Genomic DNA, 13,845 nt, shown 5'->3' with positions numbered 1-13,845 from the left:
TTAGGGCTCAAATCGGGTCAAGTTCGAGCTCAACCAAGATCAAATCGAGTCAAAATTTCCAAATTGATCAAGCCAACATGGAGGACATGATCTAGATCGAGCCCGATCAAAATTTCAGAATTTTTCGCAAATCCTAAAGCCCTAGATCAAGCTCAGATCATCAAAGTCAGAACGGACGGCCAGGATGCACTGATTAATAAACCCTTAACTATATAAACAGTTGTTTAATTGAGAACAAAGGGGCGGCTACTGTTCTTCTCCCGACGCCGTCCCCTGCCTTGCGACGTAACTCCACGGGCAGCCTAATCCTCCCAAATCGAATCCATTGCCTTCCCTGATCTCTGAAGAAGCTGAAGCCGGCCGTTTGGGCATTTTCCGGCGGCCAGAGTTGAGCGGCGGAGAGGGTTTCTTCGCCGGCGAAAACCCTTGTTTCCACGAGTTCCGACCAACCACAGCACACTCCGGCTTCGCGTCTCCTTGGAGGGGTTCTCGTAGGATCGTGGAGCCGCCCTACATCATCATCAACACGATCGGAGCACAAAGAAGAGAGGAATTCCGCTTTAGCCATCTGAAAACACGCTGCACAGTACTGTTTTTGATCGGAGAGGGTGTTTCCGGCCAATTTCGCGGTGCTGGCAACGAGCAACCCACCTAACGATCTATCCGAAGCTTCTCAAGGGGTTTAACAGCTGATTGACAACCAGACAGGAGAATCAAGGGAGGAGTTTGGCTGGAAATTCATTGTTTCGTTTCTGCATTTATGATTCAGTTTCTGAATTCACTTTCTGCAATTTGATTTTGAATATTCCGTTAATCTCATTTGTTAGCAACTTTGTTTAATTGTTTATTAGGTAAATTCTTGGTTTTTGCTTGGATTTTTAGAGTTGTTTAGTTGAGTTTAGAAATCTGGTTTCGATAGTTTCTGATTTCGGCAGTGTTTAAAGTCTGAATTTTGTTACTGCAATTCAATAAGTGTTTGATCCATTTTGTTTCAATAGAACCTGAATTTCGGTTGGTTGATTAATATTTCGGTAGTAGTTTGATTATAGAGTTGTGTTAGAGATTTCGTTAGATTAGTTGTTAAACCTTCGTTAGTTTCTAAAACTTGGAAAAGCACTGTTGCGTGCCATTTAAAGATCTTCGTATCAGATTGATAAGCTTGAATAGGTTAATAGGTGGACTTGATGTTAGTTGCTTTAGGTTGAATAGTTACATTGCATAGTAATCTTGCTAGTTAGGTTTGCTGTTTGTTAATTCAATTATTTGCATTTAGCCTAGTTTCTTTCATTTCTTGCTTTATGAATTGCTAGTTAGGGTTGTTGCATGATAGATTAGTCTATACTTTAATGCAATAATTTTAGTTATAGTTTAGCAACTTGCAGTTTGTTTAATTTACGGATTTTAAATTTACATTTCATTACAAGACACCAAAACCCCATTTTTATAAGAAAACCCAAAAATACGACAAGTAAGCTGAATCAAACTAATTTCTACAAGTCCTTGGAAAAATACGACTCGAGGCCCCTTTACTGCAATTTAGTTGAATTAATTGTGGGTTTTCGATAAATTTATAAACTCTAATTTGAAGCCCTATCGTGACATCCAATTTAGGGCTTATCATTCAACCCGGTTTAACACTGGTTCAGCTCGAATTAACAATGGTTCAGCCGAAATTGCACTTGAATCTTGATCCTCGATGAAGTTTGGGTCAATTGATTGGATAAACCGACTTGGTTGGACTTGATCTTGTGTCAAATTTGAATCCTACAAAAATCAAATTCAATTAAGCTAAAGTGTGCCAACTGATACTTTGAAATTTCAAATCAATAATGAGTAAATTAGAGCTATAGATGATTGGTTTCAAACTGAAGGCTTTTGCAAAGACTAGCTGTGAAAGATTTGGACCTGGTTTCAAAAGAAAAAAATGGATAGCACATGTATAGTGAGTTACTTGAAGAAATCTTTGAAAGGTGAAGTAAGTATGTATCAATGAGCAGAATTTCAAAACTCTAGATCACATTTGGTTCGGTTCATGAAGTAAGTATGTATCAATGAGCAGAATCTCAATCCCTTCCATTCAATTTGGTTTCCGGATCTCAGAGGAAGATCACAAGTGGTGTTCAACGACATTTGCAATTGAAAATCTACTGGTGAGGGTTTCTCTAGTAGATTTGCTTCCGTCATGGTTTCTTGGTTTGATTTTCTGATCCAATGCAATCGGAGAGATCTGGAGTATTTAGAGGGGTTCTTTGAAGACTCTTGAGGGTTCCTGAGTTTAAATCGCAAGCAATCGGATACTGGATTCAGATATCGGCGTGAAGATTTCGGATTTGCAGCTTCTTGTGGGATCTGCTCTGTTCTGTGCATCGTGGGAGGGTTTCTCACAGTGCTTTTGATTGGATTCAATCTCACACACGTTGAGCATAGCTATGTGATGATTCTTTGAGGTTTTTGAGCGGAATCAGTCCTTGTGTGACGGCAAGGAGAAGATCTTGTTGAAAGGGAAGGATTGAAAGATCAACTTGTCAATTTCATTTTTGCACGATTTTGCTTATAAGATTTGTTTATAATCTTAATCTCGTGCATGTTTCATTAATGAATTAGTTTGTTTTGTTTTCAGATTATGCATAGCTTTCATTCATTGTTAATTTCTGATTTCCTGAAATTCATTGTTTTTGATTTTCTGATTTCATTGTTTTTGAATTCTGATTCTTGCATTTGAATTCTGATTTCCTGCATTTGCGCTCTTCAATTTCAGTATCACGTTGCTGCTTTGGTTGATAATTATCAGATTAGAGGCTTCTAGATTTAAGTAGCTCAATGTTTGAATTTTCTAGATTTAAGTTTTGAATCTTAGGACTAGTTCACAGTTAAGTTTCCTACACTGCAATTTAGTTAATCAATTGTTGAATTCGAATCTTGCATGTCATGCTTGTGATGAATTGTTTAAATGTTCAATAGTAAAGGTTTGATACATGTTTAGTTCAGATTAGAATACCTTGCAATTTCATTCCTTCATTGCATTCGAATTTACATTTCAAGAATTCAATTCAAACTTCAAAATCAATAACCATTTATATTGAAAACCCAAAATGATGACTTTTAGTTTAATTCAAACATTCTTCTACTAGTCCTAGAAAAAATACGACTTAAGGCCCCTATACTACATTTGTTTTGTGAGCTAAGAGTTTTCAAATATAAATTTAATTTGAGGTTTACTCGTGATACTAGTTGTGAGCTTATCAAATTTTGATGAGAAGTACATACATCTAGAAGAAACTCAACTTGCCTGACAAAATGATAGCTCGACCAAATATAAATCAGAGAAAAAGACTTCTCCGCCTATACATCACAAGGGGATATCACATGGACTTTACGTACCTCCCGGAGAGAGAAACGTATTGTGCATCTTGTCTCTTCCTTTCATATTCCGGAAGAAGTACCTCATCAGAGGCCTATAGAGGAGCAGGCTTGTTTTAATTTTGCATGTACCATCAATCTTCCAATCATTACACTAATGAATGCAGACAGTTAACACGAGAGGTGGAACGAGTAATAAAGGAGAAACAACAGGGAAAGAGAGGCTCGCCCCTGGTATCAAGGCATGCTATCGACAAATATCTTAAGCAGGAAGTACAGAAAAATCACTCGGAAGGAAAAATCAAGATAGTCCTACTCGAGGCCAAGATGTCAGATCCTCGAGAAGATGTTCCCCCGAATCACCTCAAGATCATCGGACAAGCCGAAGAAAAGAACCAGCACGTACCAATCAAACTCATCCCAAGAACCCTCCTCATCGGGGCTTCATTAACATGATTTCGGGAGGATCTATGGATGAAAATTCTAATCGTGCTAGGAAAACTCATAGAAGAAAACTGAAAAGTTATGGTATCAGTACCAGAAGGGGTAAAGGCCAGCGACCTACCATTAGTTTTGGACCACAAGATCTCGAAGGCGTCTCCACTTCTCATGATGATGCTTTAGTCATTTGCGCCATAATAGCCAATTATGAGGTAGCTCAGGTCTTCATTGATACATGTAGTTTTGTCAACATATTATACAGAGAGGCTTTCAGTCAGATGCAAATAGAGAAATCCGAGCTGAAATCCATGTCTACTGCTTTATTTGGATTTACTGGATATGAAGTATAACCATTAGGACAGATTAGCCTACCTCTTTTCTTGGGGCAAGAGCCTTTAATTTGAACTCCAAATGTTATTTTTACAGTAGTAGATGCTCCATCCTCGTACAATGTTATTCTGGGAAGACCTGCACTTAGTGTTTTTCAAGTTGTAGTCTCCACTTTCCATCAGAAGATAAAGTTTCCTGTAGATGATCAAATTGGCTTTGTCAGAGGAGATCAAGTCATTTCTTGGAGATGTTATGCGACCATGGTTCGCACTGATGTCAAGAAGTTAAGAAGGACTCCGCGAGAAGAGGTACATTCCTTACAAGAAGGTTGGCTAGGTTTAGGATTGAGGTGGGAGATAATGCTATGTATATGGTGTGTTGTTGATTATAGAAAAAATTTGTGTCCTAATTATTTAGACTGATGATGCCCCCTTTAGGAGCTCATAAGGATTATCATGTAAACCCTACATGTGGACTTCGTCCGGCATGATAATAAAATTGAGTGGTAGTACTTTTGGAATTAATAGTTAATTAATTGAGTTGTCAGTAACTCATTTAATTAACGGACATATGATATCTTAAACACAGGGAGATTAATGCACTCATAATAAGAAGGAGTCCATATTGTAATATGGGATTGGTGCGGTAGTTCAATAATAACCCTATAGTGGTTTGAGTTATTATTGAGGGTTTGAGTTATTATTGATGGATTTGAGTTGGGTGTTCGGGCCGAACACAGGAAGCTCAAGCCCATCAGGAGGCCTAAACCAATTCCTCCTCTAGGTTCCTGTTGTAGCCTCTGGATAAAGTCTCGTATCCACCTAATAGAATTTCTGTTAGTTTTATTATCCAATAAAATTTTGTTATTTTTTCCTAAACTTTGTAAGGCGGCAAGGCTATAAAAAAGGAGAATAGGAGGCGGCAAAAGAACACAATTCATTGCTTCTTGTCTTGCCTCCTAAGGTCGACGCCCAATCCTTTAGATTCTCCCCTTCTCCTTGCTAGGGTCGGCGCCCATTGAGTCTTCTCCTCCTTGCTAGGGGCGGCGCCCATTGCTTCTTCACCTTCCTTAGTTCTCCCTTAGGGTCGGCGCCCCTTTGTTTTCCCTAGGGCTGGCACCCAAAGAAGGAAGAAGAAGAGAGGAACGTGGCGGCTTGGAGAGGAAAGGAAGAGAAGAAAGGAAGAGAGGAAGAGAGGAAGAGAGGAAAGCAAGGTGAGTGGTGATTATCTTGGTAGATCGTCGCCCACACGAGGTCCAAGAAGAGGAGAGGAATACAACAGAAGATCAAGAGATCTTCGGGTACAAACAATCTTCCATACAATCTCAAGAAGAAAGGTACAACTAATTTAATTCCGCTGCGTAGTTTATTTTTCTTTATATGGATCCTGAATACCAACACAATAGGCCAACGATCTTATGCTTCGATCCAGGTATGCTTCGATCGGTCAAGAACTTACTTGATCGATCAAGCACATGTCTGATCGAACATGTGGGTTGCTTGGAAAGGTTCCGTCTCTGTAAAATTTTTGCCTAGCAGAAATTGAACAGGACGGAATTCCGGGCACCTTCATATGGAAAAAGGCCATGAAAGAGGAGATAACTTCCATTGAAAAAATGAAACTTGGTAGCTCACTGATCTTCCTCCACATAAAAAATCCATTGTTGTTAAATGATTATACAAGATCAAAAGGAATGCAAATTGTTCCATCAATAAGCATAAAGCAAGGCTTGTAGTAAAAGGATACAAACAAAAAGAAGGAGAAGATTTTACAGAGGTATTTGCTCTTGTATCGGGACTTGATACTGTTCGATTAATGATCTCTCTTACAGCTCAAAATAATTTAAAAAATTTTCAAATGGATGTTAAATTAGCATTCCTGAATGGTGTTCTTCAAGAAGCGGTCTATCTTGAACAACCTCCTGGATTTGTTAAAAAGGGAGAAGAAGATAAAGTCAACAAGTTAAAAAAGGCTTTGTATGAGCTAAAACAATCGCCAAGGACTTGGTATGGTTGCATCAATTATTACTTTGAGAAGAATGGTTTTCTAAAATGCCCATTAGAGCACACTCTCTACACCAAATCCAATTCATATGGAAGCTTCATATTTGTAAGTCTTTATGTTGATGATCTTATTTTTACTGGTAACAATTTGAAGATGCTAGATGATTTCAAACTTTCAATGAAAAATAAATTTGAGATGACTAATTTGGGAGAATTACATCATTTTCTTGGAATTGAAGTTTTTAGATCTAAGCATGGAATATTTATTACTCAAGAGAGTTATGCAAAAGAAATTTTGAAAAAATTTAGAATGGAGAATGTAAATCCTATTTTAACTCCTTGTGTTATAGGATTAAAGTTAAGCAAGTATGGTGAAGGGAAACTGGTTAATCCAACTACGTTTCGAAGTTTAGTTGGAAACTTGATGTACTTGACTGCTACAAGGTCAGATATTATGTATGCTGTAAGTTTGGTAAGCAGGTTTATGGAGAAATCATTTTCCAATCACTGAGAGGCTGCAAAAAAGAATTCTTAGATATGTGAAAGGAGCTCTTGATTATGACATTTTCTATCAAATAAATATATCAATTAATCTTATTGGTTATACTGACAGTGACTTAACAAGAAGTATCGATGATATCAAAAACACGTCAGATTATATTTTTGATCTTGGAAGTGGAGCTATAGCATGGTGTTCAAAGAAACAGTCTACTATTGCACTCTCTACTACAGAAGCAGAATACATTGCCACTTCTTTTACAGGATGTCACTTACTTTGATTACATGGAATTTTGGAGAATCTCAAGCATGTTCAAGAAGATCCAACAACCTTGTTCTGTGACAATAATTCAACAATTTCAATTTTGAAAGATCCAATTCTTCATGGAAAAACAAAGCATATTCGAATTTGATATCATTTCTTAAGGGAGCTTGTGAATGAGGGTATTGTTCATGTTGAACATTGCACAGGACTAATGAACAAAAGACTGATATCTTCACTGAACCACTCAGAGGACCTATTTTCAAGAAAATTGTAGCAAGCTTAGGAATGAAGAACAAGTTTGGTTTATGGGGGGCATTGTTGGAAGTCTAAACCAAAATTGCATTCTTGAAAGCCTAAATCAAATTGAATTGTTGGAACTCAAAGCCAAATTGCTTAAGTCTTCATAAGTCAAGTTTGATTGAACTATGTAATGGCTAATTAAGTTGTCGTGATTGTAAGTACATGCATTTGATTTAATGTAGGAAGAACCAAAATGTCTTTGGAATTCCTTTATCATGGCTATATAAGCCAAGTTGTAGCAAGGATACAAAAGTATATAGAAAAAAAGTTTCTTTTCTAAAATTGTTATACTCCTCTTTGATTATTCTCAAATATTATATCTCCTCTCCCTTCAAGTATGACACATGCTTTGCAAGAATGGATATAAGGAAGCTTCTTGATGAGGAAATGTTTGCAATGACTTTAGCCAAGGAGGTCTATGGATCTACTATAGCTAGGGAAATCCAATTTGGAGAACGAGGTTCCATAACTCTTGCTCTGAAGGTTGCTGGTTCAGATTGTTTATTTGTTAGATGAGCTTTTTGGCCTCGTAGGTTGCTTGATGCCTTTTGCTTGTATCACTCTTCGCTAAGCTTCCAAGTCTAGCTGATTCTGTAATTCAATCAGACAGTTCCTTTGTTGCTCCCGTTGATGCCAAGGTTACAAGTTAAACCTTGTGACCTAATGGTGTTGTGAGCCGAATTGGCCTTCCAGATGCCATGTAGGATCTAATTGGGTTAGGATCTCAGAACCTATGACCTTTATGTTTTTCCGTATTTTAATCCCGATAATCTTAGCTTGACTTGATGAAGTAGTATACTTAGCTTTATATACATGTTAAAGCTAGACATTAATAAAATATACCCAACTGACAATTCTACAAAAAGTCAAATATGTTGATCTTTGACTGTTGACTTTTGACTATTGACTTTTGACCATTGACTTTGATTAATTTTATCTTTTATCATATAAAAGATAAATACTTAATTTTTATTAAGGATAATTCTCTTTATCTTTTATTAAAGATAAAGTTTATCCTTATTTAATCAATGCTCAAGATTTAAGATTATCTCCGATCAACGGTTAGGATCGCATCAATGGATCAACGACCAAGAGAAAGTTCATCTACGATCAATGATCCAGATTTATTATTTTGGGTTATAAATAAGATTTAGAGTTTTATAAGTCAAATCATCAATTACTTTGTAATTTTCTTTCTAAGTCTTTGTGCTACAATTGTACAGGTTTCTTCGCCTAAAGGAGTTCTGATTGAGCGTTAACCGCCTTGGAAGCAACGATCCAGTTGCAACCAAGTTTCTTTTTTAAAAAGACGAGTGCTATTCTTATTAATCGTCTATTCACCCCCCTCTAGCCGGTGCAACCCGATCCTACAACATTGTCGTGGTTGCCATCTTGAACATCCTCAGGGTTGGCTCTTCGAGGACCTCGGGAGGCTCCGAGCCGAGTAGATGGAGTAGACCACCGAGGGGATCGGTCCATCTTATTGGCTGGCCAAGGCGAATGTGGCGGGGAGTCTTGAGGAGGCCTGTTGACCAGAGACCTTCGGGACCTCGGCAGAGGGGTTTGTTTTCAAGCACGTTGTTCAATGGCTTAACGGAGCTCTCGAGCATATTGGTAACACTCATGGGTAGCGTGGCTCCTTGATTGATGATAGACTCAGAAGCGAGACAACCAACGTGTGGTTCCAAAGGGGCGAGCAGGCCGAGTATCCACAGTTTGGATGGCACGATGGCTGGCTTTGGGAGGTATTATATGTTGGTGCAATAGTTGCCCCAAGTGCATTGAGTTTCAATGTTTGGCTAAACCATGTTTAAAGTTAGGCAATTCTTGTTGATCTAACATGTGTGATACAAGTTTGTAGGAAAGTCCAAGCGTAGTCTTGGCAAAGGAAAGTCCAAGCGTAGTCTTGGCAAAGGAAAAGTCCAAGTGGGTAGTTTTGGCAAGCAAAAGTCCAAGTGGGAAGTCTTGGTAAGCAAAAGTCCAAGTGGGAAGTCTTGGCAAGCAAAAGTCCAAGTGGGAAATCTTGGCAAGCAAAAGTCCAAGTGGATAGTCTTGGCAAGGAAAAGTCCAAGTGGGAAGTTTTGGCAAGCAAAAGTCCAAGTGGGTAGTCTTGGCAAGGAGAAGTCCAAGGGTGGTCTTGGCGAGGACTTGACATGACGAAGCTGATGGAAGCATCTCAAGCTAGTGCAGGGATGATGGAGCATCCAGGGAGGCATGAGGCTGTAGGAGATGTTTGAAGGCCGAGGTCTAGGTCAAGAGAAGCTGAAATGGGATTTTTTAGCTTCACCAGTCGACTGGCCCTGCCAGCAGTCGACTGCTCAGAAATCAGACGCACACAGAAAAATCAGTCGAGCTTCAGGAAGACAGGAGTTGACTGGGCAGTCGACTGGAGTATTGGTAGTCGATTGTTGCCAGTCGACTGCTATTTGAACGTTGCAGAAAATTGACAAGCATTTAATGACATTTAATGCGATATTTTATTGCCGATTGAAGGCATCAGTCGACTGGCCCTGCCAGCAGTCGACTGATGTTGCAGAGATTATAAAAGAAGCCTGCACGAGAACAACTCATCTTCTTCGCCATTCTTTTACTGTTTTGTGCTTCTTTTGAGAACGTTTGTGTTCTCCATTCTCTGCTTTCTTCCTCTCCTCTCAAACACTATTTCATATCATTTTGAGGAGATTGAAAATGGTGTAAAGGTTTCTCCGCCTTCGAAGTTTTCGAGAAGGAGAAGATTCATAGTGCATCGGGTGTGTGCGTGCGTGTGGATCCTTGGATTAGTCACCTCTGCGGAGGTGGATATCAAGTAAACGAACCGGGTTAGCGTTGATCTCTTGTTTTCTCTTTTATATTTTTGCTTCCGCTAATCTCTGTGCAGAGAAAGATCAAGAAAAATCGAGAAACGCTATTCACCCCCCCTCTAGCTATTCAACCGATCCTAACATTATATGGCCTCCCGAGTTTGATCCCCTAAGGGGTTGGGGTAATGGCCTTCGGTCCGCTCGATTGATCGTCATAACATTGCGACTGGACAATGCTTGTTGGTTGGAATTCACATCCTTCCTTCGAGCCGATTGTGTTTCCTCCACATTGATATATTTGACAGCTCGACTCAACAGGATATTAAAGTTCTCAGACGACATTTTAATCAATAATCTAAAGAAATTTCCTTCTAACAACCCTTGGGAAAAAACACTCACTAGGACCTCAGAAGCCACAGAAGGTACCTCTTGTGCTATTTGATTGAAGCGGTGCACATATTCCTTTAAAGATTCCCACGACTTTTATTTGACAAAAAAGAGGTCCATCGACGTCTTGCGGTAAGTCTTGCTGGTGGCAAAGTGTTGCAAGAATGAGGTCCGAATGTCAGCAAAGGAGTAGATGGAGGAGGGAGGAAGCCTGATGAACCAGCGTAGAGCTGATCCAGCTAGTGTTATTAGGAAGATATGACATTTGATACTGTCCGTGTCCTGATGCAGTAAGGAGAAGTTCTCAAACCACCCTATATGATCTTCCGGATCGGTAGTTCCGGTGCAATCAGCTAGTTAAGGAGCCCGAAAATGACGAGGTAGCTATTCTTCCAAAATTCGCCGTATGAAGGGCGAGCATTCGAGTTCACTCCCGCCCCCTAATCAAGGACCTTTGCCCTGGGCCAGTTCCCTGGGAGGAGTTCTCTCTACTGTTGACTCCATAAATTTGCCATAGCAATTTGCTTCATGGACATGCCTTGCTATGCTTCCACAGGCAGGTGCGGTCTTCGAGTGGGGGTCTTGAGGGACTTCAGCGGATCTCGTCGATATCCTTGATGGTGACGCCGGGGTGACGGGCTGATTCTAGGAAGCAGCTTGGACTGCAACTGCTACCAGGTGATTAAACTCTTCTGGGGTCATGGTGATGAGGGCTGGTCTGGTGGGATCATCCATGTGCATATCTCAAATCAAGAGAAAGGAAGGAGTTGCCACAGACGATACCAAAATATATTTCTGTTGAGATCGCTTCTCGGACACGTCCCTAGCCACGCAACATCGAAGTTGACTTCGTGAGGAAGAAGGAGACAATGAGATCCGGGACCTTGCAAGCACCAACACAATGAGAGGGAAGGCCAGACATGCCTTGGCTCGACTACTCCAACGCTCAAATCAATCACTGACAAAAGGAGGAAAAAATATAACTGGAGGAGCGTGATGAGGAAGTATATGTGTCAGTAAGCATGCCTACCTGTATCTGCAAAAATGAGGGTTATATAGCGAGGATGAGAGAATGATGAAGACTTGTCTTATTCTTAATTAAGGAGAATATCCGATCACAAAGATATTGTCAGAAGATACGTCTCATCCGGGTGAGGAAAGTGTCCCATCACTGTCATCATATCATGACATCAGGTAGCATAAGTAGGGGGTAGGTCATCATGACTCATAATCTCTTGGCAGTGACTTGACTGACTGACGAAAAGAGATGGAATCGGTCTATCACCGAGTAGGGCACTAAGAACGAAGGGGGCCAGTTGGCGGAGAAGTTGGTTATTGGGCTACGAGTCGACCTATCGGGAGAGGACCGAGCTGGGGGCGTGAGACCTAAATTAAAGCTAAGCCGGAGCTCGGTCCTGGGTTCAGAATCGACTATTGGGAGAGAGGTCAGTCACCCTATCTGAGCTGAGCCTAATCGAGTTGGGTGTCGAATCCCTACCCGAGCTACCCTTCGTGTTGCACTAGGGTGCCGGAGTTGAGCTGAGACGGCATGGCTGGGTGGATCTGACAGAGTAGCCTGGATTCGGAGCTAGGAGTGAGGTCAGTCACCCTATCTGAGCTGAGCCTAATCGAGTTGGGTGTCGAATCCCTACCCGAGCTGCCCTTCATGTTGCACTAGGGTGCCGGAGTTGAGCTGAGACGGCCTGGCTGGGTGGATCTGACAGAGTAGCCTGGATTCGGAGCTAGGAGTGGGTTGCAGTATGGGAGTTAGTGTCTCGAGGAGGTCGGGCTCTCGGCCCCGACCTGATCTATATCTCACGCTTAGGTCGCCGAGTCGGGGCACGAGGCCAAGTTAATCCTTCTATCTGACAGGTTAGCCTCTTGGGCAGGACCTTGACTTTCCGGGCTGAACTTAATTGACCCATAACAATATGGATGTTAAAGCTAGACAATAATGAAATATACAGAGGTCATTTTTTTTCATACTGTACTATGTAAGAAGTACAAAAATCATTTACAAACTGTAGCACTTTGCAGTCCTATGATTTGATTCTGTCGATCGCTCACCATTCCATTATCAATTAGCTCAAGTCTACAATGTGTGCAATGAGACTTAAATACGAGAACAAATTGGTCTAACTATTAATATCCATTTTGGCAGGACACTTCCGGCTGGTTTCTTGGAGATAGGTGAGTCTGCTGCAGAAGGAGCAGTTAGAGAAACTTTGGAAGAAGCATGTGCTGAAGTTGAAATTCTTTCTCCATTTGCTCAGTTAGACATTCCTCGGATCGGCCAAGTGAGATAGCATAGTGATTCGGTAATTCCGGTATGATACGGCATTTGTGTTTTCTTGGTAATGAAGCATGTTGCCTGGTCTCATATGCAGTACAGAGTTACATTATTTTCCGAGCAAGATTAAAGACACCTCACTTCTCACCTGGCCCTGAGTCACTTGAGTGTAAACTATTTGCATTGGACGACATACCATTTGATTCTCTAGCATTTTCCTCGATCATTGTCACATTGAAGATGGTAAGTGAAACTTCTCTTTAGTATATAATTCGACCTAATCTTCTATTTCACTTATCTTCCCGTAATTAAACGCACAAGTGTTTGAACCAGTTTTGCCTATATATGATCTTTGATCTATATGGCTGCAGTACATCAAAGATATCGCAACTGGAGCCCTGAAGTTTCACTACTGCACCATTAATAAGAGGTAACTCCTATACCGAATTGTTCGAGGATGCGATCCGCTATAAAACACAATACTGCGATAGGGAAAACCGACCATCAATTATTTCTATTTGACTTTTTGATTTTTTTTTTTTTTGTGCAAGAGCTGAAAAGTGAGATAAGTAATAATTGAAGAACTAACCACTGATATCATGCGTTTAACAGACCAGGTGCAAGTCCATCTGATCCGCGAGGTTTCGATGTCGATTACCACTTGCATTCGTAGGATGATGATTGTGTAAACTGGAGTAAGGATCAGTTCTTCATTCATATTTTGATTCGAGGTGGGTCTCCCATTGATATCTTGCATTGGTAAGTTGTTCAAGATTTGTCATACGAGACACTACTTGCTTTAGTGATATCATTAATCTGAAGTTTGTGAGATTCATACATGATTTCTTTTTTTTATTATGTTCTATTTTTCAGCGTGCATGAGATAATAAAGATGATATTTGCCATTCTTTTTTTTCTGTAAAATAATAATGAAACGTCTCCCTCTTTCTGACGGACTCTTATTTCAAATATTTATTTTTATTTTTTCTGTGAACAAATTGAAACATATCTCAATTTATGGGTAAGTAATTAGCAGAAAATTAAAAGGGCATTAGTTTGTATTCATATAGTCAAATAGTGCCTTTTTTTATTTATATATTATAAAAATACATTTCTTTTAAAACTTATTAAAATAATATTTCATTTATAATGTAATTTTTAAGATTTAAA

General features: G+C 39.9%; 1 protein-coding gene across 1 annotated transcript; it reads left to right on the top strand.

The window, feature by feature from the left end:
* Nucleotides 1-11,934: 11,934 nt before the first annotated feature.
* Nucleotides 11,935-13,510, top strand: LOC141846959 (nudix hydrolase 23, chloroplastic-like). The gene is made up of 5 exons (XM_074734972.1): nt 11,935-11,942; nt 12,547-12,682; nt 12,778-12,918; nt 13,047-13,105; nt 13,288-13,510. Exons 1-5 carry the CDS (start codon nt 11,935-11,937, stop codon nt 13,346-13,348), a joined length of 405 nt encoding a protein of 134 aa, XP_074591073.1. The 3' UTR covers nt 13,349-13,510.
* Nucleotides 13,511-13,845: the final 335 nt, after the last annotated feature.

The sequence above is a fragment of the Curcuma longa genome, chromosome 16, assembly GCF_044706935.1.
Source record: "Curcuma longa cultivar G26 ecotype Majalengka, Jawa Barat chromosome 16, ITB_CL_G26_1.1, whole genome shotgun sequence".
NCBI classification, from domain to species: domain Eukaryota; kingdom Viridiplantae; phylum Streptophyta; class Magnoliopsida; order Zingiberales; family Zingiberaceae; genus Curcuma; species Curcuma longa.
Note: the sequence above shows the minus strand (reverse complement) of the source record. Positions and strands in the feature narration are given on the sequence as shown.

What these genes read in the sequence shown, in the direction of transcription:
- LOC141846959 (XM_074734972.1), top strand. An exon ending in ACATTCCTCGGATCGGCCAA is followed by an intron (nt 12,683 to 12,777) that starts GTGAGATAGCAT and finishes TATGCAGTACAG; the next exon opens with AGTTACATTATTTTCCGAGC. An exon ending in TCATTGTCACATTGAAGATG is followed by an intron (nt 12,919 to 13,046) that starts GTAAGTGAAACT and finishes ATATGGCTGCAG; the next exon opens with TACATCAAAGATATCGCAAC.